At 44.4% G+C, this 26,315-nt stretch overlaps 1 protein-coding gene across 1 annotated transcript; it reads right to left on the bottom strand.

The window, feature by feature from the left end:
- Positions 1-135: 135 nt before the first annotated feature.
- LOC137372285 (protein mono-ADP-ribosyltransferase PARP12-like) lies at positions 136-26,315 on the bottom strand. The gene is made up of 12 exons (XM_068036050.1): positions 25,911-26,315; positions 20,110-20,245; positions 18,039-18,297; positions 16,709-16,810; positions 13,526-13,646; positions 10,853-11,015; positions 8,838-8,958; positions 8,595-8,691; positions 6,291-6,387; positions 2,919-3,049; positions 2,091-2,242; positions 136-1,522 (listed from the first exon to the last, which is right to left on the bottom strand). Exons 1-12 carry the CDS (start codon positions 26,246-26,248, stop codon positions 1,263-1,265), a joined length of 1,977 nt encoding a protein of 658 aa, XP_067892151.1. The 5' UTR covers positions 26,249-26,315; the 3' UTR covers positions 136-1,262.

The raw sequence follows: 26,315 nt of genomic DNA, 5'->3' as shown, positions 1-26,315 counted from the left end.
ATTTCAGGGCACCTCCCCCACTGTGTACTACACCTCATGGTTGGTGGCAGTTGGGCTCAATGCGGTCTGTACCCACAGGACTTGCGACTGGGTGTGTAAAAATGGCAGACATTAAGCATATCTGGCAAGGAAAAACATTGTCAGAGGTTACAATTTATTTGTTATTTTTCTAAAATAGTCAGAAGGATTAACAACTAACAGGCAAAAGTTTATTATGACACTTCTTCCCCCACTCATGGTTAAACGCATCAAAATCCAGAAAAAAGAATCAATTTTCGTTTTAAGTTCTATACAGTAACCATGTTGACTTTGTATTTAAAAGATATCTCCTCTCCCGTTTGCTCTATAATGATCTCTGTGCTGCTCTAATTCTGGCCTCTCATGCATGCTAATTTCTTTCACCCTACCAGTGACAGATCTTCCCTTTTCATCTCTCCTCCCCTCCCCCTTTCCCTGGCCCTGTACTAGTTTAAAAGCTGTTCATTTCTGACATCGTCCAGTTCTGATGAAAGGTAATCGACCTGAAACGTTAACTCTGTTTCTCTCTCCACAGGTGCAACCAGACCTGCTGAGCGTTTTACAAAATTTTCTGTTTTTACTTCAGACTGCCAGCATCCACAGTATTTCACTTTTTTTTTTAATCTCTATTTTGTAAGCATAACTTCAGTAAGGTTTGTTACAAGAGGAGAGCACTGTGACACTATCACAAAAAGCAATTTATTAGAAAGCACAGTAAGATTAATCGATCCAAGTGAATGATGTTAGATGTCTGGTAGCATAGTGGACTGCACTAATAATCAATTAAGATCTAAATTCAAATTCCAGCAAGGCAGCTAGGGAATTTAAATAGTTAAATAAAATAAATCTGGAATGAAAAGCTTGTATCAGTAATGATGACTATAAAATTACTGTTTTGCTGTAAAAAACCATTTGGTTCCTTCAGGGAAGGAAATCTGCCATTCTTACCTGGTCTGGCCTACATGTGACTCTTAACTGCCCTCTGAAATGGCCTAGCAAGCCACCCAGTTGCATCAAATTCTCTACGAAAAATTATAATTTGAAGTGGCTAGGCAGCTTTGCCCGAAGAGGGTGGCAGAGGCCAATGTAGGTGAACCAGAAAGAATGAATTTCTAATCGATCACACTTTTGTGTATTTTAGTGCTTCCAACAGACACGGAGACAGTGAAATGAAGTATGATCAGGGTCCTTCAAGGTGCAGAAGCGGAACTAGCCATTTCCTGCCTCTACAGGCATAACTTTGTTTAACTGTTGTATTCTATAATGTACTCAGGATAGATCTGGTGTTTCTCAAATATGACGAATATAGATGGGTTGGAGATGTTGTCAACGCAACTGTCGTAAAAGCTGGTCCTCGTGCCATCTTTTAAGGGTGGGCGGAGGTACGACGAGCTTCCTTTCGCAAACTGCCCCACCAAAACCCGAGCAACAAACATGGTCATTTTGGTTTGTCCACGTCGGCAGTAATTATGGGAATAGGACGCATCCCTGGCAAAGTAACTTCCTAAAGAAAGAAAGAACTTGCATTTATATAGCACCTTTCACAACCCAAAGAACATTGCAAAACTCTGCACAGCCAATGAAGTACTTTTTTGAAGTGTAGTCACTGTTGTAATGTAGGAAACGTGGCAGTCAATTTGCACACAGCAAGATCCCACAAACAGCAATGTGATAATGACCAGATAATCTGTTTCAGGAATGCTGGTTGAGGGATAAATATTACCAAGACACTGGGGAGAACTCCACCTCCCCGCCCCCCCCCACCATGACCCCCTGCTCTTTTTCATCAGCTTCCTTCAAGGATCTTCTATGTCCAACTGAGAGGGCAGACGGGGTTTAACTTTTCATCCAAAAGACAGCACCTCGGACAGTGCAGCACTCCCTCAGTACTGCACTGGAGGGTCAACCTAGATTTTTGTGCTCATGTCTCTGTAGAGGATTTGAGTCCACAACTTCTGACTTGGAGATGACAGTGCTACCCACTGAGCTACAGTTACCTCACTGCAATATGGTTAGATCAAATACAATTACCATAAGCCATGAAAGCAGCTATTTTGAAAATTCACAGGTACCTTTTCCGTAAGTGGTTCCATGAACTCCGCAGATCCTCCAGTCAAAGTTCTGCTGGCAGATGGCCTCAATATATTTGGGATCTGTGCCATGGAAAAGCTGCTTCTCAGCCACATCCGTGCCATTGCTGTTTTTCTTCATCTGTTCTTTCTGCCTGACTCAGAAATACAAGCATTAACAGATGTGACTCCTACTGCAGTGACAGGGCAGCCAGGTAGAGAAGCACACTACACTCTCACTCTACTTCAGGGATAATCTATTGAGAAACGGCTACTGAAATCTTTATATTTTCGGGCCTGAGTTGTACGGACTAGGAAGGGCCAGGTTCCTTCTCGGGTTGAAAATGGTGCTAGAATTCGCCTCAGTACCCGCTACTGAGGGAGGACAGAGAAACATGGGGTTTCAGCTGCTGCTCATTGCTGGTCAGTAAACCCAGTTGGACAGGGTTGGGGGAGGAGACGGTTGAGGGAGGAGATGGTCGGGAGAGAAGAGGGTCGAGGGAGAAGGGGATCGGTGGAGGAGAGGGTCGAGGGAGGACCAGGTTTGCAGCAGGAGTGGGTTGGGGGAGGAGAGGGTAGGGGAAGAATGGTCGGCAGAAGAAGGGGTTTGTGGGAGAGGGTTGAGTGAAGGGTCAGGGTCAGGTTAGCAGAGTCGGCTCTGGTCTCGTGTCCTCAGATATTCCACTGTCAAGATTCACAGGAAGATTGGGCCTTCAGCCAAATCATCAGAAGGATGCCTGCACCCAGGAAACTCCACTCCAGAATGCATCACCCCTTCAGGACAGGCTAGAAGAAAACAGATAATTGAAAAAGATGGTGCAGCTTACTAACCATTGAAAGACTTCCCACAAGGCCAGGTTTTGGATTCGTTCGATTTTCCGGATCACGCTGTTCCTCATAGTCCGCTGAAAGAGGGACTGGACCTGCTTATATTCCTCTGAAGACTCGGGCACTAGAACAAGCTGCAGAGAGACGGTTATCATTCAGAGTTACAGAGCAGCAGCTAATCTAAACACATTTAAATACAGCAAAGCTGTAATGACACCCTGAATTAGCATTTGCTTGTTCCCATTACAATCTTCTCCAGTGTAAACACTTTAATCTTTCCTGGTGTTAGGTTTATCAGGCTTGTGCTGTTGTATTCCTCAGTCAGGTGACTATGCTGCAGAATTAATGTGATTCTACTCTGTACCTGAATTAAACAGTCTTCCTTACCCAATATATAGCATGCACCAGCATTCCTGACTGCTCTGAGACCTACATGTCCCTTTTACTCATCAATCTCCAGCGTTAACGCAAACCCCAACTTATCCAGACATCTAGCCCGACAACTCTCTGAGATCTGTGTTCTCCTCCAATCGGACTTCTTGTGCCTCCCCCAATTCCTTTGCACTCTCGCCCGCCCCCACCACGGCCTCCATTGGCCGCTGTGCCTTCAGCCATGAAGGCTCTAAGCTCTGGAATTCCCTCCCTAAACCTCTCTGCCCCTCTCTCCTCCTTTAAGACACGTCATAAAACCTAGCTCTTTGACCAAGCTTTTGGCTGCCTGTCCTAACATGTGCTTATGTGGATCAGTGTCAGATTTTGTTTGATTACACTCCTGGAAAGTGCCTTGGGAGGTTCTACGATGTTAAAGGTGCTACATGAATGTCAGTTGTTGTTGTTTTACTCCACTGCCTGGATCCTATCCCAGCTCCCCTGTCCCTTCTGACCTCTGCTGGCTCCCTGAAGCATTGAATCCAAATCCATCCCCTTGTTAACAAACCCTTCCATGGCCATGCTCCCCCACCCACCCCAGTTCCTCAAAACCTTCCAACTCTACGCTCTAGCTCATATGGTCCACTCTTCTGAGTCCACACACCTTCAGCCATCATCGGCTCGCCTTCCAGAATTCTCTTCCCGAGCCAATTTACCTTGCTCATTTCTTTCCACCTTCAAAATCCATATCTTCAGTGTCAATAACTACCTCCCCAAACATACCCCATAACGCTGAGTTAGAAGCTCGTGTGTTCATCCCACTCCAGAACCTTCAGCACAAATAGCTAAGCTGGCACACCCAGTGCAGCACTGAGGGAATGCTGCACAGTCATGGGTGCTGTCTTTCAGATGAGACATTAATCTGATGCCCCGGCTGGTCTCTCAAGTGGCTGTAAAAGTCTTTTGATGCAAGAGACCTCTGTATTTTGAAAATATAATTCCAGTAATGTGTGAACAGCATTTCTTAATCTGTGGAACTACCAGTTTCAGGAATGAATGAGTAAAGTGATGCAGGAGCAGAATTTAACATTTAAAAGAGTACAACGTAAGAGGTGAATTAATAGAATTTTAAGAAATGAGTGAGCAGAATTTAAGGAGAAAATAATGAGTACAATTTAAAAGCAATTGAGTGAACTTAAAGAGTGATTGAGCAAATTTTAGGAGTGAATGAATAGAATTTAAGGAATAAATAAAGGAGTAAATGGGAAAAATGTAAGGGCTGATGGATGAATAGAATTTAAGGAGCGAATGGGTCATAGAAACATAGAAAGTAGGAGGAGTAGGCCATTCGGCCCTTCAAGCCTGCTCTGCCATTCATTATGATCATGGCTGATCATCCAGCTCAGTAGCCTGTTCCTGCTTTCCCCCCATACCCTTTGATCCCCTTCGCCCCAAGAGCTATATCTAACTCCTTCTTGAAAACATACAATGTTTTGGCCTCAACTGCTTTCTGTGGTAGCGAATTCCACAAGCTCACCACTCTCTGGGTGAAGTAATTTCTCCTCATTGCAGTCCTGAAAGGTTTACCCCATATCCTTAGACTAAGACCCCTGATTCTGGACTCCCCCACCATCGGGAACATCCTTCCTGCATCTACCCTGTCAAATCCTGTTAGAATTTTATAGGTTTCTATGAGATCCCCCCTCACTCTTCTGAACTCCAGTAAATATAATCCTAACCAACTCAATCTCTCCTCATACGTCAGTCCCACCATCCCAGGAATCAGTCTGGTAAACCTTCGCTGCACTCCCTCTATAGCAAGAGCATCCTTCCTCAGATAAGGAGACCAAAACTGCACACAATATTCCAGGTGTGGCCTCACCAAGGCCCTGTATAATTGCAGCAAGACAACCCGGGGTCAAACTTAAGGAGTGAATTAATAGATTTTAGTAAATGCATGTTTTTCAACAGACATATGAAGAAATCTCTGGTGATGATATATGAATCTTCACGATTCTAACGGAGGTGATGGGCAGGATTTACCTGTGGGCTTCTGAATCCTGCCATCAGGCTCAAATGGGAGTCAGAAGCCTGCACTGTGTTGGAAAGTCACTCACCTGTGATTTTCCCCGAATTGCCACATAATGGCGAGAGGGTGGACTCGCCATCTACTTAGGCACTACGAAAGGGCCCTTGAAACTGGAGAGCCAATAGGAGGCCCTCCAGCACGGAAGCAGCAGTAAGATGCCATGGCAGCTAAGTGAGGGAGAGGGTGCTTTGAAAGGGAGGGACCCTCTCTCCAACTTTTCAAAATTTCAAGTATAAAACAGATCAAGCAGTTGGGCCACCATTGTGGGTGGGGCACCCCTTTACACCTGCCTGTCATGCTGACCTCATGGTCTGCTGCCGCAAGGCTACCTCCAGGCAGCTGTACTGCCCCCCCGCTGCCTGTGGGGACCTCAAGCCCGAATGGAAAATCCTAGTTGGCCTCTGACAATTGGCCATAAGTGGCCATTAACAAAGTAAATTGGCTACCCACCCTATCCTGCCTCCGGGAAAATGGCCGCCCGCCTCTGACCCCGGCTGCATTTTACGGCACTTAGGCAATTAACAGCCCAGCGCCAGGCCCCTTTAAGGACAGGGACCCCGCCTCTGAGAGCTGCTGGCCAATCAGAGGGCTGGCAGCTCAATGGTCCCAGCAGCACCGCCGGGAGTCATGGCCACTGCTGGAACTGCAGGAGGCCCCGGACCAGGAACAGCGCTGGAGCCTTGGAGAGCAGTAAGTGGGGGAGGGCTTGCCAGGACCAGTCAAGCCGGGCACTCCACCCCCACACCACCTTCCCTTGCAATTCTATGGGCAGCCCCCCACCCCCTACCTCCCTGACCGTCCCTAGAGGGCTGAAGAAATTCAGCCCTTTGACGCAAGCACATCTGGCATATCGTACAGCACCTCCAGCAACAGAAAATTCTCCCCTCATGATATTGCTGCCAGCTGAATGACTCTACCTTATATTCCATGTCTGAAGAAACTGATTTATCCCAGTGCGCCGGAATGCATTTCCCTCGAGTGATGCCTGACTGTCCCTGTCCAGGTTTTCCTTGGCTAGAAGAAGGAAAAGATTCATTAAGGAATTACCTCACTGACCTTAATGATTAATGGAGCTTCACTTAAAGGTCTTAGTGGTTTAGGCGCCTGCCCCCACTCCCCACCCAAACCAGTTTTCAATTAAACTTGAGCTAAAAAGGAGAACATTCAGTTTTGAAACTGAAATTCAACTTGCCATCCAAACAACTTCCAGTCCTGCTTAAATGATGCATTGAATATAAACAATGGATGCAAGCAAGTCATCAAGCTTCATTCCAGTGACCTGAGTATAAAATCTAAGATGACACTTTAGTGCAGTACTGAGGGAGTGCCGCACTGTCGGAGGTGCCGTCTATCAGATGGCCCTGACTGCACTCTCCGGTGGACGTCAAAGATCCCATGACCGCTGTTCCGAACAGCAAGTCAGTTTTTTCTGGTGTCCTGACCAATATTTATCCCTCAACCACATAACTGAAAAACAGGTGATCTGGTCATTATCACATTGCTGTTTGGTGGGAGTTTGCTGTGCGCAAATTGGCTGCCACATTTCCTACATCAGTGACTACACTATAAATAGTACTACATTGGCTGTGGAGTGCTTTGGAAAGCCCTGAAGTTGCAAAGGCCGCTATATAAATAAAAGTCTTTTTTTCAGGGTCTCTATGAGCAACAACAACTTGCATTTATATAGCACCTTTAACGTAGTAAAACATCCCAAGGCACTGATCCACATAAGGAGGTAATAGGACAGATGACCAAGAGCTTGGTCAAAGAGCTTGGTTTTAAGCAGCATCTTAAAGGAGGTCAGGTTCGAGGTGGAGAGGTTTCGGGAGGGAATTCCAGAGCTTAGGGCTCAGGCAACATGAACTCCACTGCAGCTTGGCAGTGGGAGCAAAGAACAAACAAAATACCAAAGATAAAAAAACTGCTTGGATTAACTGTACTTACATTGATTGGTTGGGTTATCATCATAAAGAAAAGACTTGTATTTATATAAAACCGTTCATAACCTCAGGATATTCCAAAGCTTTTTACAGACAATTAAGTGCTTTTTGCAGTGTAGTCACTGTTATAATGCAGGAAATGTGGCCGCCCATTTGTGCACAGCAAGCTCCCACAAACCGCAGTGTGGTAATGACCAGATAATCTGTTTTAGTGATGTTATTTAAGGATAAATGAGCCCAGGACACTGGGAAGATCACCCCTGCTCTTCTATGAATATTGCCGCGGAATCCTTTACGTCCACCTGAGGGGGAAGATGGGGCCTCGGTTGAACGTCTCTTCCAAGGGACGGCACCTCCAACAGTGCAGCACCTCACAGCAGTGTAAGCCTAGATTTTGTGCTCAGGTCTCTGCAACAGGACTTAAACCCATGACCTTCTGACTCACAGATGAAACAATTTAATCAATCACATCACTGACTTAACAAGATGTGGTTTACTCACTGAACGCTTGTCTCCACCCAAAATAGCTGGCACTGTAAAGACGCTGTAATCAACAATGATGGGAACTGACCAGCGCTACTTGCCACATTTCAAGGTGGACAATTAAAGTGACAGGGACTATATTCTCCTTCCAGAATGTTTCAGATGATGGGGCAAATCATCGATGAACCTTCAACCTCTGAAGATGGTGCAGAAAACACAAAGCTGACCCCTGATGCCAGAGCACAGAATTGTGAGGGAAGAGTTGGGCTGCTATTCGACCTTGAAATGAGGCACCTGAGTGAGGCCTAATAGACACATGCAAGGCAGTAATCAGAATAGAGAATATAGAGTTTCGCTTTAAGTTGTGCCTCAACAACAGGACAGGAAGGTTTAGCTCAAACTGGTGAAAGACAAACTTAGAACCAATGTTTCCTTCACATAAAGAAACATTGATCATTGCTTAAAATTGATTTCCACCTACATCCATGGAGGCAATACCTGGCAATCAATCAGATACTGTAGTAATATAAAAGCAAAATACTGCAGATGCTGGAAATCTGAAAAAAAAACCAAGAAATGCTGGAAATACTCAGCAGGTCTGGCAGCATCTGCGGAGAGAGAAGCAGAGTTAACGTTTCAGGTCAGTGACCCTTCATCAGAACTCTATCAGATACTGTAGGCTTCTCCAGAAGAGCTAAAATGGTGCCCAATGACCTTTCTCATCTGTACTTATTTCTTAAGTGATGCAGGCTATACTCAAAAGCCTCCTTAGTGAGGCTGTTAGCAGATGTTACATACTTATGTATCTGATTCTCCACATCCTGTTCAGAGAGGAACTTGGGCCTCCTCCGGACTTCTCTCTGGGTGCCAATACGTGTGTTTTTCTGAAGCATTTCTGAATGGAAAGCAGGAGGGATGTGGGGGAGATAGAATTCAAACAGTGATCGTCTTCTACTCAAAGAAAAAAAATGACTTGTAATTTTCAGATTTCTTAAGAACATTTTCTACTTAATTATTGAAGTTTCCTTAAAGTGACTGTACCTTTAAAGTTCAGCACATACTGGTGTTTTCCTACAATGAATTCCATTTTCCCATTGCTGTCTGCCAAATATGCCTTCTCCAGGTCTATTGATGTTGTGCTGGCAGCACTGTGCTGCCCTTCCTGTTGTACAGAATAAAACCTATTAGTCAGGAGTTCCCTGTCCAGTGGCTCAGAAATCACAGGGTGAGATCACAGAGGCTGTGGTTCCCAACAACAGCCTTAATCTCATGGGAGGGCTGGTCAGAGATTGATGCTGCACACTTACAGCCCAATCCCCAATCTGTGCTCCTGTCTAGTGAGGCCCTATGCTGAAGGCACAACCTCTAAATTCAGCCTCGTCCCTTCAAGGAGAACATTCTGCTGCCTTCCTTCTGATAGAAAAAAGATAATGATATGAAACAGGTGATAATATGACACTGGGCAGAGCTCCAGGATTTAGTAATACACCAAACAGATTTCACATAATAACACACTATGTAGGGCTTTAGATAACAATATGACACTATGTAGATATCCCGATCTCTGTGGTGAGTTTAGTGCATATCTACTGTGCAAAGACAGCAACTTCATGCCATTCAATGCATTTCAGTTTTGAGCCAGACAGGGGGATGCTGTTTTCTCAAAGCTAATGGACAAGTGGCACAACTCAGACAACCACTCCCTGTTTCACCTGAAGTGACTGTAGCATTTATGCATAAATAATATTGAGTGCCATTTGCCTCACCATTATTTTGACAGAAAATTATGGGCCAATAATGATACCGTGTAGGTCTCCGGATAATAACACAGCACTCCGTAGGGCTGGCATGTCAAGAGGCGCATGTGATGTATATGGATCTTCAGCGAACATTTCCCCCTCCCCATTTTTCTCACTCCTTTTCTGAAGCCACTGATGCTTGCTTAGGTTTTGCCTCCACAGTGAGTGTCGGTAGGACATCCAATTGGGTATGCACATGAGCGGAGAGGGGAAGGGAAAACATCTCAGTTAAATCTCAATTTGTCCTCGACTAATTCATAATTTTAGCACTCCAATTGAATTCTCAGGACAAACTAGTTGTCAAACTTGCAACTTCCTTGGCCTGCATGACTTTAAACCAATGAACCACTATCTGGGATTCTGTTTGAAGCGTTTGAACTAGACAATTTTCAACATTAATAAAAACACATAACTTCTTCTGCCATGCACTTGTTTCCATTTAAGGAACAACCTATTACATGCTATTTTATTTATTTACAGGATGTATTAAATCCAATCTGGTCGAGATGCTAAAGGAGTGTTCTGTCCTGCTTTAAATTATATCTGATGTAGCCTTCTGTATTTGGGCTTACTTCTGCAAATTGCTTCACTGGAACATAGAAACAGGAGGAGGCAATTCAGCCCCTCGAGTCTGTTCCACAATTCAGTTAGATCCTTACTGTTCTGTATCTTCACGCCATTTACTCGCCTCGGTTCCATATCTCCTTAATACCTAGTTTCGAAATTTTCAATTGACCCCAGCTCAACAGTTTTTTTTGGAGAGAGAGTTCCAGATTTCCACTACCCTTTGTGTGAAGAAGTGCTTTCTGACATCACCCCTGAATGGCCGAGCTCTAATATTAAGATTATTTCCCCTTGTTCTGGATTTCCCCATCGGAGGAAAGTTTCTCTCTACTTACCCTAGAAAATTCTTGAATCATCTTAAACCCCTCAATTAGATCACCCTTTATTCTTCTATATTCAAGAGAACACAAGCCTAGTCTGTGCAACCTGCCCTCAACATTTAACCCTTTTAGCCCCGGGACCATTCTGGTGAATCTGTGCTGTACCCCATCTTAGGCCAATATATCCTTCCTGAGGTGCACTGGCCAGAACTGAATGCAGTACTCAAGATGGGGTCTAACTTGAGTTTTATATAATGGCACCATAACTTCCACTCCTTTGTGATCCTTCTAGTCTGGCAGTTCTAGTTGAAACAGCTTATGTTAACCTGTGTGGATCTGATACAAAAGAGCACAAGGAAGACTAAGGACTCACCTGCTTCCCATATTCAATCCACTTTCCATATTCATCCTTCCAGTACCAGAGCCATTCGGTGGTGAGGATGTAGTGTGGAGGTTTTGTAACTGAGGAGGCTGTGGAGAGACGTCTAACCTGGCTCAAGCCACTTATCATGGCATTAAAATCAACAAGTTCAGATCTGTGATAAGAACATGGCAAACATAGGAATATATTTATGTTGCAGCTGGATAGATTTCATCACAGGGAGATTGGTCAAAAAGAAACACCAAAAGTCAAATATCAATGGTTAGCTTAATGGAAGCATCACAATCAATTGCTCTATCATTAATGTAAGAGAAGCAGGGAATTGGTGCAGGAGGCATTTCAGGGAAAAGCCTCAGAGGCACTTCATCCATGAGCCTCAGCAGTCACCAGGCAGGTATACCTCCACTGGCTGCACTCCATTATGTTCTCCATTATCTACCAGGGGTTTCACAGCACAAAGCCTTCTGAGACACTACCCTCATTATGTTTTTTATATATTTGTTCTCGGGATGTGGGCAACACTGGCAAGGCCGCATTTAGGTAGGTGGTAGGGAAATATAGGGACAGGTGGGGATGTTTGGTAGGAATATGGGATTAGTGTAGGATTAGTATAAATGGGTGGTTGATGTTCGGCACAGACTCGGTGGGCCGAAGGGCCTGTTTCAGTGCTGTATCTCTAAAAAAAAAAAAAAAATTTATTGACCATTCCTAGTTGTCCTGAGAAGGTGGTGATGGTGGCCCTTCTCATTGAAACGTGGTCCTTATGATTTTGGTGCTCCCACAATACTGTCAGGCGGGGTGTTCCAGGATAGTGACCCAGTGACAACTACACAGCTTCTTTAGTTATTAAGTGTCATCTCCTTTTCTAGCTGGTGGGTCTCCAACCCTCCGTAATGGTCAGATCCTCCAAGGCTCTGCTACCTGTATCCTAACTCACACCAAGTCCAGTTCACCCATCACCTCTGTCCTTGTTGACCTAAACTGGCTACCGATCCAGCAACGGCCTGAAATTAAAATTCTCATTCTCGTGTTTAAGTCTATCCATGGCCTCACTCCTCCCGATCTCTGCAACCTCCTCCAGCTCTACAACCCTCTGAGATCTCTGCATTTATCCAATTCTAAGCTGTTGGGCATTCCCCATTTCCTTCAGTCCACCATTGGCGGCTGTTTCTTCAGCTTCCTAGGCCCTAAGCTCTGGAATTTTCTCCCCAAACCTCTCTCCTTTTGGTCACCTGCACTAATAGGTCTTACAGACAATGAAGTACTTTTGAACTGAACTTGTGCAAACAAGGTCCCTAAAATAGCAATATGGTGATAACCAGACTATCTGTTTTTTCATGATTTTGAGAGGTAGATATTGGCCACAACACCAGGGAGAACTCCCCTGCTCTTCTTCAGAATAGTGCCATGAAATTTTTTTACATCCATCTGAGGGGGCAGTCAGGGCCTCAACTTAATGCCTCATCTGAAAGACGGCACCTCTGTACTCCCTCAGTACCGCACTGTGAGTGTCAGCCTAGATTTTGTGCTCAAGTCTCCGGAGTGAGTCTTGAAGACACAACCTTCTGATTGAGAGAAGAGTGAGCAATGGCTGAACAATGGAGGTTACATTGTATTCTAGAAGGTGTAATAAGATGCTCCCACCAGGTCAAACTACAATTCATTGATCTGCACCACTCTTTCCATTCAAGAGAGCTTCAAAATAAAAATGAGATCATAATTTTAAAACCACTTGTCCAATGAAGTGACCAAATTAAGAACTTCTGGCTACAGGAGCAGGCCATTCTGCCCCTTCAGCCTGTTCTGCAATTCAATTAGATCATGGCTGATTTGATTCTTAACTCCATTTACCCACCTTGGTTCCGTATCCATTAATGCCCTGACCTAGCAAAAATCTATCAATTTTTACATTTTTGAGTCGCCCTTTATATTAAAAGGTGCTCTCTGACAGCACCTCTGAATGACCCAGCTCTAATTTTAATGTTATACACCCTATTCTGGACTCCTACAACAGAGGAAATAGTTTCTCTCTTTCTACCCTATCAACTCTTTTAATCATCTTAAACACCTCAATTAGATCATCCCTCACTCTTCGATATCCAAGGGAATACACTAGGCTATGCAACTTGTCCTCATCATTTAACCCTTTCAGCCCTGGTATCATTCTGTTAAATCTGCTCTGCACTCACCCCCAGGCTAATATATCCTTCTTGAGGTGGGGTGTCCTGAGCTGAACACAATACTCCAGAAGTGATCTAACCAGAACTTTATAATAATGAGCATAATTTCCACCCCTTTGTAATCTAGCCCTGAGATAAAAGCTTTTTTGATTTTTTTTTGTTGTACCTGTGAACTAGTGATTTCTGTACCTGCATCCCTAATTAAGAGTTACACATCTAGATGATTAAGGAATGAGTGGCATTTATATATTGCCTGACCATGTCCACACAATACCTCAGAACACTTAAAAACAATAGTTTCTATGTAGTACAGTCACTGTTATTACCTATGCAAAGTCAGGAGGAAATGTAAATCTAAAGGTTTCCTCATGAACTGATGCATCAAATAGCCTAGGTTTGCATCAAGAGTGTCACTGGGCATTTCTCGAGGGTTTAAAGTCCTCTGCTACCATTAAGCTATCCTGGTTGAAACATCAGAGTGCACCTGGTTTTATTGGGATCGCAGTAATCCTTTTCAATCTGCTCCATGTTCGGGAGATCTTTCCATGCTTCCTCATAAACCTGCCACTGATAAGGGAGCTTGCAGTGAACCCGGATACACTGATCTGAGGGCAACAGAAACCATAAGAAGAGGTTAGTTTAAATGAGTCACATTTTATGCTTTAGAGAGTCTCATGAGTTTTCCAACTTTCTTTCTTCTTCCACCCACTCTCACTCCCCAACTCGAAGAGAGTGGTTCCCCTGAGTATAAAGGGGCTTAAATTGGTCTTGGGCAAATGGTCAAAACTGTATTGGCAGCCCGCTTAACACTCCACCTGAAGGATAATGGATGTTTTAATTCCAGTTTTAAGGAAACGATGAAGAAACCCTGGATTTGTCAAAAAGCAGACTTTGGTTCAAAGTATTGACAAAAAAGCAGACAGCACAGAATTGTTGATTTAACTGCTTAGAACGTTAACTGAGACAATGTACTTTCACAGAGATAAGGGACAAAGTTAAATAAGACAGCTGGCCAGCTAGACCTTGAGAGACTGTGGGAAACTCAAACATTAAAAAATTGCTTTTGCATCAGTCAGAGAGGATGGAAAGTTACTGTGATGTTTGGATTTTGCCAGTAGTCAGGATATAAAAGAGGACTGTTTAACCCTCTGGAAGAGTAAAAGTTACAGGCAGCAGGGAAGGAGTCTGTCATCCTGGAAGAAAAAAGACATCAGGAGCATACCCTCATGGACAAGGGCACAGTCAACCTTTCAGTTTGGGCATTATACTGACTCTCCCGTCAAGATTGTGTTATTGTTAACTGTTTATTGAATAATTGGTAGAAGTAATAAAGTGTTGTTGATTTTACCAACATGGTGACTTATGTTTCTGGTCTTCTTTCTGGGTTTGATCCTGAAAACCTATAGACATTGGAGTGAAATCTTACAAAGTGGGTAAAATCCTTGCATCACTGACTACAAAGAAAATTGGGCAGGGTGTAAAACGGACCGACGATTTGCTATCGCCAGTTTTGCCCTGCAACCCAGGACCAACGGCAAACCTCTGCAGTTTCAGGGGCACCAGAAATCCTTCTGTGCCTTGCCCATTCTTCACGTAAAGAGCCTGGAAGGCTGCCTAACCAAAGATTAGGGCATCAAAGCTCAGCTCATCAGAAGAGGAAGAATTGCCCTGGTCACTAGACATAGCAATATCACAAACTCATTGAAAAACAAAGTGTGACGTGACAGCAAGTGAGTGCCAAGGACTTGCTATTTTCAGGCTGCACTTAGCATCTTCAGGTTATTTTGCTTCTGTAATAAAGTGTGATGCCCGTGGTACAATGTCTGCATACAGGCTTGGAGCTCAGGAGTTTAAACTCATTCCCTGCAAAATAATAATGGGGATGAATTACCCCGCAGTGAGCTACTCGGCTGTTACACCATTGAAAAAAATACAACTGAGGATCTGGAGAGATATTTACATGAGAATTCCCCTGAATCAGCTCATTTGCATACCCAATTAGCATAAACCCCATGTAAGACAAGAGTAAGTCCAGTGGAAACTGGAGTGCAACTTTTAAGAAGTCCATTCGACCTGCACTCTCCACTAACAGACTGGGAGGCAAACAGTTAAGAAAGGGTTAATGCTCAACTCACTCACTTAACACATGGCTAACGCTACTGCATATCTCATCAATCTGTTTTAGCATATTTTTCACGAGTTATGACAGCAACTTCAGCACCAAGAAGGCAGCAGGTTATGTCACCAAGACAGACAGGAAGAGCGCAGAACTCAGTGTTATGATTTCATGCCTGCTTCAGATGCCTTCTTGGTTTTAAGAGTGTTGGTTGCTCTCATAAGTAGCTCCTGTGTTCTTTATGTTCCAGAGTTGATTCACACTTCCCAGTATTAACTTGTATGATCACATGACTCAGGCAATGTATCACTGTGGCCCCTTGACAAGTGGGCTTGATATTTGGTGGGATCAGACAGACTGCTCAATATACGGCACAGTGGCGCAGTGGTTAGCACCGCAGCCTCACAGCTCCAGCGACCCGGGTTCAATTCTGGGTACTGCCTGTGTGGAGTTTGCAAGTTCTCCCTGTGCCTGCGTGGGATTTCGCCGAGTGCTCCGGTTTCCTTCCACAGTTTGATAGGTAAATTGGCCATTATAAATTGCCCCTAGTATAGGTAGGTGGTAGGGGAATATAGGGACAGGTGGGGATGTGATAGGAATATGGGATTAGTGTAGGATTAGTATAAATGGGTGGTTGATGGTTGGCACAGACTCGGTGGGCCGAAGGGCCTGTTTCAGTGCTGTATCTCTAAATAAAAATAAAATACAATACACTGGCCTCATAGTCAGTTCCCTTGACTTATGGAAACGATTATGAAGTGGGGCTTTCAACAGACAGCCCACACATTACAGCCTAAGATGCACTTCCACACCCGAGTTTCTACACCCATGTCTTTCAAACGTGTCCTCAGATCTGATTCATTAACCTTTCAGTCGATAGACTGTTGACACTTGAGTGAGACAGGCTGAAACTAACCACTAAGCTGATTTATTTCAGCCAACATGTAACAGTAACGATTGGACTCGCTATGCATAGCGATACAAAATAACAAATCTGCTACCTATCCTCCACATTGGTGGGCCAACCGGTTGACTTCAAACACAATGAGCTCCTCACTCCTCTACTGTATCCTCCCCTTCTGATTCTGGGCACGAGCCTGCCCTCGCATCGTTCTGTTTAAGAACCTGACTGTCTGCCTGTGTTTCTGTTCCTATTACCTCCCCCTGCCATGCGCCCAGGACCAGAGACTTCCCCCAAAAAATGGTGGATTAGTGAGACAGGTTGATGAATTGTTTACTGTTATCAATCTTTAAGGAAATGACTTCAATGCCTGATCCGTTAACATTTTAGCAACCTTTGCTGCTTCTATTAAATAGAAAACTTGTACGAGTACACTTTGTTTTAAAAACCTAACATTGAAATACAGTTCTTTCCCAAATTCTTCCTACAGTAAAACACTGAAGCTTGAGTGTAAGGCTTGGGGTGGGCGGTCTGCAGGAGCTCAATGCACTTTTTAGGACCGGGTTTTATCTGGAGAAACTGTGTATTTTACGCATAGAAGATCTTTTTTTTCCCCTTTGAAGATCAGGTTGCGCTGAGATTTTCAGTACCTTTAAAGCTACAGTTCTTCCTGACAAAGTAGAGACAGATCTCCTCACTGTCCGTGTCACCACTGGAGCTGCTGGAGTATTGTCGGGATCGAGGCGTCTTCTCTGTGAGTGGTAGAAACAATCACAAGAACAAATTCTGCATCATTTATTGAGATGAACTTTCCCGACCATCGTGGGCAGTGATTCCAATAACATCGCAAGGAACTCCTTATTAACCCATTCACAAAAATCAATACAGATGAGGAAGACCATTTTTTTTAAGAACCATACAGCACAGCAGGAGGCCATTTGACCCATTGTGCCTCTGCTGGCTCTTTGAAAGAGCTTTCCAATCAGTCACACTCCCCTGTTTTTCTCCCCATAGTCTCACAATTTTTTCTGTTTCAAATATTGATGTAATTTCCTTCTGAAAGTTATTATTGAATCTGCTTCCACCTCCCTTTCATTCAGTGAATTCCGCTGTGTAAAAGTATTCTCTTTATCTTCCCTCTGGCTCTCTTGCCAATTATCTTAAATCTGTGTTCTCTGGTTACCGACCTTCCTGCAAGTGGAAACAGTTTCTTCCTTATTTACTCTATAAAACACCTCCATTAAATCTCCCCTTAACCATCCCTAATCTAAGGGGAGTAATTTCACCTTCCCAGTCTCTCCACATATTTGAAGTCCCTCATCCCTGGTACCATCATTCCTAAAATGTGAATTATAATTCACATAATTTGAATTATTTGATCATTTAATTTTTTTCTGAGCATTAAGTTCCCACTTTGCTGTGTTAGAAATATAGGAACTAGAGGAGGTCATTCAGTCCCTCACGCCTTCTCCGCCATTCCATTAGATCACCGCTGATCTGTATCTGATATCCATTGTCCATATCCATTAAAATCCTTGCCTAACAAAAATCTCCATTCTGAAATTTTCAAATAACCCCCAGCCTTCACTTTTTTTGGGGAGACAGTTCCAGATTTCCACTACCCTTTCTGTGACATCACCCTGAACGTCCTAGCTCTAATTTTAAGGTTATGCCCCCTTGTTCTGGACTCACCCACAACAGGAAATAGTTTCTCTCTATCATTCTGTTGAAATGACACTGCATCCTCTCCAAGGCCAGTATATCATTGCTGAGGTGTCCAAAACTGAAGTATTACTCCAGACGGGGTCGAACCAGAGCCATACACACCTGCAGCATAACTTGCACCTCTTTGTATTCTAGTCCCCTTGAGATAAAGGCTAACATTCCACTTAATTATTTTATGTACCTGTCCACTCGTTTTTACTGATTACTGTGTTTGGACAAACCTGCAGTTGGGAAATGGTGTTTCTCCCCACTTACCATCGCCATTGCATGAACTGTAGTTTTTGATGTTGTAGTGGTTCTGGTATATTTGCTGCAGGCGCTGGATCAGCTCCGTGGTCATATTGTCCAGGGTGGTGGAGCTGTTGTTGTCACGGAAACTATGACAGCGCTTACAGCTTGACCCAAACTTGCAGGTTCCCTGGGCAAAGTGGAGGCAGATGTGAAGCTTGGTGCAAGCCTGCTTGAAGGTGCAGCCACCATAACGACCAGGGCCCTTGTTGTAAAATATGCAAATCTGCAGAGTCGGGAGTTTACAAAGGTGAGTCTAAAGCATACACGTGCACCGAATCAGAAAACTGTAGAATGGTAACAGCACAGATATACAGCAGCAATTTCCTCCCTGGAAGACTGCAACGAGAGCTAGATATCCTGGCTGTGCTCATACGTGCAGGCATGTATCAGCCGTGGCTCAGTGGGTAGCACTCTCATGTTTGAGTCGTTCAAGTGGGTTCCAGTCCCACTTCAGAGCCTTGAGTGCTAAAGCCAAGCTTACACTCCAGCACACTGCCGAGGGAGTGCTGCACTGCCGTCTTTCAAATGACGTGTTAAACCTCTCAGGTGGAAGTAAAGGAACCCGCAGCACTATTTTGAAGACAAGCAGTGGAGTTCTTCCCAATGTCCTGGCCAATATTCATTCCTTAACCAATATCACTAAAACAGACTACCTGGTTATTATCACATTGCTGTTTGTGGGAGCTTGCTGTGCGCAAATTGGCTGCTGCGTTTCGTACTTTACACCAGTGACTAAACCTCAAAAGTATTTAATTAGCTGTAAAGTGCTTTGGAGACAGCCTGAGGTCATGAAAGGTTTAAGTTTTTCTTTATTACGTACTAACTGTAATCAGTGAGAGAACATAAACCAATCGGTTACCTCACTTAATTATTTCAGTAGCAATAAGATTTGGTTTGAATACAGTGCAGTGCAGGCATCATTACTATGGCTTGTCACTAGACAATAGTCAGGAGTAGGAATCCACTCTTTGGTCAAAGGTAAGTATCTCTGACAGTGCAGCATCCCCACAGGACTGCAATGATGTGTCAGCCTGGCTTCAAGTCTCTGGACTGGCAATTAAACCTGCACCCTCCTGACTCAGAGGTGAGTGTGCTACCACTGAACCACAACTAATACCACAGATCCGAAAACAAACCTGGGAATGGCCTGGATAACATATCAAAGCGCCGGACCACACAGTGTATCAGTAGTTAATAAACAAAAATTGGGAATAATTATCATGTAATTCAATCTGCATTTCACAAAAATTAACAAGAAAATTTATGACGAATTAACAAACAGAAGTGACACTCAGTTTTAGCTCCATGGCAACAGCGAATGATGCATGCCGTTCACCAACTGTGAACTCGAATAGGATCAGCTTGTGGAAAATCTGAGTCTGTTACATTAATACTCCCCTGATTATACATTAGCTGTTCTCTCTGTCAATGGCAAAGTGCACAGGCAGCTGCACGAAGGCCAGGGAGCGAAGGCGACTGTCAGCTCAGACTATTTGCAACAAGAATTTGCATTTACATAGCACTTTTAATGTGGGAAGACATGGAACTTCACAGGAATGTAATCAGACAAAATCTGACCCCGAACCACAGAAGGAGATATGAGGGTGGGTGACCAAAAGTTTTGTCAGAGGTAGGTTTCAAGGCGCGCCTTAAAGGAGGAGAGGTGGAGAAATTTAAAAGAGGGAATTCCAGAGCTTGGGTTTCGGTAGCTGGCCACCAATGGTACAGCCACGGGAACTGGGAGATGCATAAGAGGCCAGAATTGGAGGAGTGGAGAGATCTCAAAGAGTTGTGGCACTGGAAGAAGTTACAGAGATAGGGAGAGGTGAGGCGTTGGAGGGAACAAAAGGATGAGAAATTACAGACAACGGTATTAGTTAAGTTGAACCCAAGGGCAGGGTATGTTCATCATTTCTCATGTCGCTATACCTCTCCTTGGCTCCCATGCGAGGAGTTGACATGACAGCACACTTAGCAATGGCTAAGGGTGAACTGAACTGCAGCGCCATGTGGTTGCAGAGTTCAAAGCTCCTACCTCAGGCAGCAGTGATGAATCATTCTGGAGCAGAAGCTGACGCAGTTCCATCTCGTCCAGGTGTTGAAGCCTGTTAGCTAGCAGGACAGCAATGTTGTGGGGAGAATGAATGGCATGTGAGAAGTTGCAGGTATTCCTGAAAGAGAAACAAAAGAGTCAGCCTAGATACTTTCCAGTGCAGTACTGAGGGAGTGCTGCACTGATGAAGGCACCATCTTTTGCACGAGATGTTAATCCAAGACTCCGTCTACCCTCTCACATGAATGTAAAAAATCCCACAGCACTATTTCAAAGAGCAGCAGGAGAGGTCTCCTCAATGTCCTGTCTTTATCCCTGATCACTAAAGCAGATTATTTGAACATTGCTTTTGTGTGAGCTTGCTGTGTGCAAATTGGCTTCTGTTTCCTGCATTACAACAGTGACTACACTTCAAAACGTACTCCATTGGCATCTGGGACAATCCCAATGTCACAAAAGGCGTTATATAAATGCAAGTCTTTATTTTCTTTTCAGTATCAGATCAAACTCTGCTACACTGAAGAAAGAAAGGCTTGCATTTATATAGCGCCTTTCACGACCAATTAAGTACTTTTTGAAGTCTGTTGCGGCCAGGTGAGGAGGGGGTCTCAAGCTCCCCTATCACCTCTTCTCTTGTTTGCCTGCAACAGGGTTTATCCTTTTTAACACAGTGTTTGAACTTACCACCTCAGTGAGCGCTTGCTGTTGTTCCTCTAATGTGATTGCAAAAGAACCAATCAGACAGATTTTCTTGAGATTAAACAAGAAAGAGATAAGTTTATTACACTTAATGCTCTAGCACGGTTAAAAATACTAAAAATATGCTACACATTCATGCAAGCATTCACACGAGAGTCACACACACACAAATAGATTACAGAGGGAAACAGATTTGGTGGTTGGATTAAAGTCCGGAATAAATAGAATTTAAATACAGTTTGTGAGTCCAATAGTCCTCAGCTGAAACTGTAGTTCTGAAGTCCTCACTGGGCCACATGGTGGATTCACTTTGCTCAAGGCTCCTGAAGGCAGAAGAGGGTCCCATGGTTGCTGGCTGTAGCAGTCTGTAGGCTTGAGGGGGCTCCCAATTGCAGCCAGATTTTTTTCTTGATATTTTCTGGGGAGAGAGAGGGCGCGAGCCTGCTTCGTTGATGGTTTTTCAGTTCCTACTCTGTCATCTGTGTGACAAAGCTTACAGTTCTTCAGAGCTGCGCAGGCAGTCACATGACTCCATCAAGCCCCTTTGTTTTTAATGAGGTTTTTCTGGAATCTTCTCTGAAATTCAAGGTGCTACATGCTTCAAGATGTCCAGTCACACTTGGAGCAGGTTGGCTCTTTCAAAGTCAATGGGTATAGATAGCCTTGGCAACTGTGTTGATAAAGCCATTCTAGGTAACTCAATCACTGACAGCAAGCTATTGTTCTGGCTGGGCTTGGTGAGACTTTTCGTCTCCAGTTTAATCTTCTGGTGTTTTAAATGTAAATTGCAGTGGCCATCTTGGCTGCCAGTTTTAAAAAAAGTTACTTTTAGGATTTTTCCATTAAAAGTATAATGTAAGGTTCCAACCAATTAAATTAACATTTCTCCTTTTTCATATAGGGTTTTCATGACAAAAAATAGATGCTTTACGGCACAGCAGGAGGCTATTCAGCCCATTGAGTCCATGCCGGCTCTTCACGGAGCTATCCAGTCAGTCCCACTCCCTTGCTCGATCCTCATAGCCCTGCAAGTCTATTTCTCTCAGGTGACCATCCAACTTCCTCTTGAAGTCATTGATCGTCACTGCTTCCACCACCCTTGTGGGCAGCGAGTTCCAGGACACGACCACCCGCTGTGTAAAAAAGTGCTTCCTCATATTCCCCCTGAATCTTCTGTCCAAAACCTTCAATCTGTTTCCCCTAGTTCTTGTACCATTTGTTAATGGGAACAGTTCTTCCATGCCTTCAAAGATCGATACACATGCACCCCCAATGTTCTTGCACACTCTTTAGAATTGTGCCATTAAGTATATATTGCCTCTCCTCATCCCATTTGCCAAAATGGCCTTACACTTGTCAGTATTAAATTCCATCCACCCATTTTGCTAGCCTATGTCCTGTTGTAGGCAGTTCATATCATCCTCTCTGTTTGCCACACCTCCAAGTTTGGTGTCATCAGCAAACTTTGACATTCTATTCTGTATTCCAAGATCCAAGACATTTATATATAGCAAAAAAAAAGCAGTGGTCCCAGCACTGACCCTTGGGGAACACCACTGTCTACCATCCTCCAGTCTGGAAAACAACCATTTTCTATGACTCGCTGTTTTCTGTCCATAAACCAATTTTTTACCCAATTGGACACTGACCCTCCTATTCCATGAGCCTCAACTTTGTTAACCAGCCTTTTATGTGGTACATTATCAAATGCTTTCTTAAAATACATATAAACAACATCAACTGCAGTCCCTTCATCAACCTTCTCTGTTACTTCATCCAAAAATTCATTTAGTTTAGTCAAACATGACCTGCCTTTTACAAATCCATGCTGGTCATCCTGAATTAACTCGAATCTCTAGAAGTATCCATTGATATTTTCTCTGATTATTGTTTCCAAAATCTTTACCCATCACTGCTGTTAAACTAACTGGCCTGTAGTTGCTAGGACTGTCCTTACACCATTTCTTGAATAAGGATGTCACATTCGCCACTCTCCAATCCTCTGGCACCTCCCCTGTATCTAGGGAAGATTGGAAGATTATGGCAAGTCCTTCTGCCATCTCCATCCTCACTTCCTTTAGCAACCAGGGATGCAACCCATCCCGATCAGGTGACTTATCTACCTGAAGCATTAGCCAACTTTTCCAGTACTTCATCTCAATTTTTATCCTATCCATTGCCTCTACTCTCTCTGCTTCTACTGATATTTTGTCAGCCTCCATTTCCTTAGTGAAAACTGATACAAAGTACTCATTAAGTATATTAGCCTTGCCCAGCACCTGTAAATATATATCACCATCTCTGTCCCTAATAGGCCCCACTCCTCCTCTTACTACTCACTTACTATTTACATGCTGGTAGTGTCACCATTGTTGTAATGCAGGAAATGCAGCAGCCAGTATGTGCACAGCAAACCCCCACAAACAGCAATGTGATAACGACCAGATAATCTGTTTTTAGTGATGTTGATTGAGGGATAAATATTGGCCAGGACGCTGGGGATAACTCCCCTGCTCTTCTTCGGAATAGTGCCATGGGATCTTTTACATCTGTCCGAGCAAGCAGACGGAGCCTTGGTTTAAAGTCTCATCCGAAAGATAGCACCTCTGACACTGCAGCAGTCCCTCAGTAATGCACTGTGTTAAAACCGCTGCACGTTTACCTCTGGTAAACTGTCATGCAGTACAACTCTGTATATTTCAGCTTCACACTGCTGCCACACATCTCCATTCCTAGTTAGACCCTGCATTGAAAGGATGGTTGACTCCAGCGAGGACATCTCCTGCTGTCTCATGGCAAAGAAAATAATCTTTCCATAGCAAATCAAATGCAATATATCCTCCTGAGGTGCAGTGCCTAAAACTGAATGCAGTACTCCAGATGGGGTCTGACCAAGGCTCTGTACAGCTGAGACATAACTTCCTCCCCTTTGTATTCCAACCCCCATGAGATAAAACAATCCACTGATTCTTTGATTACTTTTCTACCTGAGCACTAGTATTTAGTGATTTGTGTACCAGGACACCCAAATCCCTTATCTCCTTCAGTTCCTTTTCTCTCAACTTTAACATTCTGATGTATTTTTCTAATCCAAAGTGGATGGTCTCACAGTTTCCCACATTGAAATCTACCTGCCACAGTTGTGCCCACTCAATTAATCTACCAACGCCTCTTCGTAACTTCCTACTCCCATCTATTTCTTTTGGGCCTCCTTATCTCGAGAGACAATGGATACGCGCCTGGAGGTGGTCAGTGGTTTGTGAAGCAGCGCCTGGAGTGGCTATAAAGGCCAATTCTGGAGTAACAGGCTCTTCCACAGGTGCTGCAGAGAAATTTGTTTGTTGGGGCTGTTGCACAGTTGGCTCTCCCCTTGCGCCTCTGTCTTTTTTCCTGCCAACTACTAAGTCTCTTCGACTCGCCACAATTTAGCCCTGTCTTTATGGCTGCCCGCCAGCTCTGGCGAATGCTGGCAACTGACTCCCACGACTTGTGATCAATGTCACACGATTTCATGTCGCGTTTGCAGACGTCTTTATAACGGAGACATGGACGGCCGGTGGGTCTGATACCAGTGGCGAGCTCGCTGTACAATGTGTCTTTGGGGATCCTGCCATCTTCCATGCGGCTCACATGGCCAAGCCATCTCAAGCGCCGCTGACTCAGTAGTGTGTATAAGCTGGGGATGTTGGCCGCTTCAAGGACTTCTGTGTTGGAGATATAGTCCTGCCACCTGATGCCAAGTATTCTCCGAAGGCAGCGAAGATGGAATGAATTGAGACGTCGCTCTTGGCTGGCATACGTTGTCCAGGCCTCGCTGCCGTAGAGCAAGGTACTGAGGACACAGGCCTGATACACTCGGACTTTTGTGTTCCGTGTCAGTGCGCCATTTTCCCACACTCTCTATGCCGTTCACTTTTTTCTCCTAACATAGTGTCATCTGCAAACTTGGAGGTGCAGCTCTCTACTCCTTCATTCAAGTTATTAATACATATGGTGAAAAGCAGAGGGAGCCAGCACATATCTCTGGGGAACACCATTTCTCACATTATAAAAGCAAAATACTGCGGATGCTGGAATTCTGAAATAAAAACAAAGTGCTGGAAATATTCAGCAGGTCTGGCAGCATCTGTGCAGAGAGAAGCAGAGTTAACGTTTCAGGTCAGTGACCTTTCATCCATTCTAGGGGAATCGCAAAAGAACCCAGTGTAACATTTAGGTCTGGTTGTTATTATAACTGACACAGTTTTCATACTTTTACACCATGGATTCACTGGGTCACATGGCCAGGCATAAAGGAAAGTGGGGCTCGCGTTATGTCATATCCGGGGAGGCGTGACATCAGGACTTGGGGGGAGGGGGGAAGGGAGTGTCACTTGTGGTGGTGGCAGAAGTGGGTTTAGCACACGGGTAGACGAGTTTTGAATGAGCTCAAGTTTATGGAAGATGTGATTATGTGGTATGATCAACTCTGTGTTACAAAGCACATCCTAAGTCGCACCACATCCTGTCCACCCATGACCCTGTGCTCACTGATCTGCACTGGCTGCAGTCCAGCAACAACTTGATTTCAAGATTTTCCTTTCTAGCGTTCAAATCCCTCCAGGTCCTCACACCTCCCCTACCACCCTGTAACCGCCTCAGAGATCCCTGCACTCCTCCAATTCTGGCCTCTTGTGCATGACCAATTTCTTTCACTGCACCTACTGGCAGCCGTGCCGTCAGATGCCTGGGCCCCAAGCTCTGGAATTCCCTCCCTAAACCTTTCGGTCTGTGCACCTCTCTCTCATCCTTTACCATGCTCATAAAACCAACCTCTTTGACCAAGCTTTTGGTCACTTATCCTGATGTGGCTCAGTGTAAAAATCCTGTGAAGCACCTTGGGCAGTTTTACCACATTCAAGGTGCTCTATAAATATATGTTGCTGTGCTTTTCAGCCAAATCCCACCTTCTTCCGATGCAGAAGGGTCTGGATTGTTGAAGGCACCAATTTGGTGCCCAGTTTCATACTCACCCACCCACCCCCACAACACCTACTCATTGCTGTTGTATTTAACACAACAAAGCACAAAAGGGACTATTTTACCTTCCCTTGGAGAACTTGCAGTTGTCGAAGAGGAAAAATTTGCAGAGATGGAGCTGGCCACAGCAACTGTTGCAGTTCTTCTTCAAGAAGTCCTTGCACAGCCTGACCGAGGTGATGGCAATAAGCAGGGTGTCCTCGCTCAGCTGAGTGCCCGGCAGCTTGGAGCCCTTGCCCGGCACCATAGCGAAGTGCTGGCTGTCACCCAGCAGCCGGCTCAGCGCACTGTCCGATACCCGGAAATATCTGGAGATCTCTTTACGCAAGGAACTGTACTCCAAGCAACCCCCATGGCAGCAGAGTGTCTTAATGCTATACTCTCGGATCCTTTCCAAAGACATTGCCCCTGCCTCGGCCACTTCTCCCCGAAAGTGTTTCGCCCTTTCTCGAACAGGAAATGAAAAACGA

Source organism: Heterodontus francisci, chromosome 7 (assembly GCF_036365525.1).
Source record: "Heterodontus francisci isolate sHetFra1 chromosome 7, sHetFra1.hap1, whole genome shotgun sequence".
NCBI lineage: Eukaryota > Metazoa > Chordata > Chondrichthyes > Heterodontiformes > Heterodontidae > Heterodontus > Heterodontus francisci.
The sequence above is the reverse complement of the archived record's forward strand: the minus strand, read 5'-3'. Positions and strand labels throughout refer to the sequence as shown.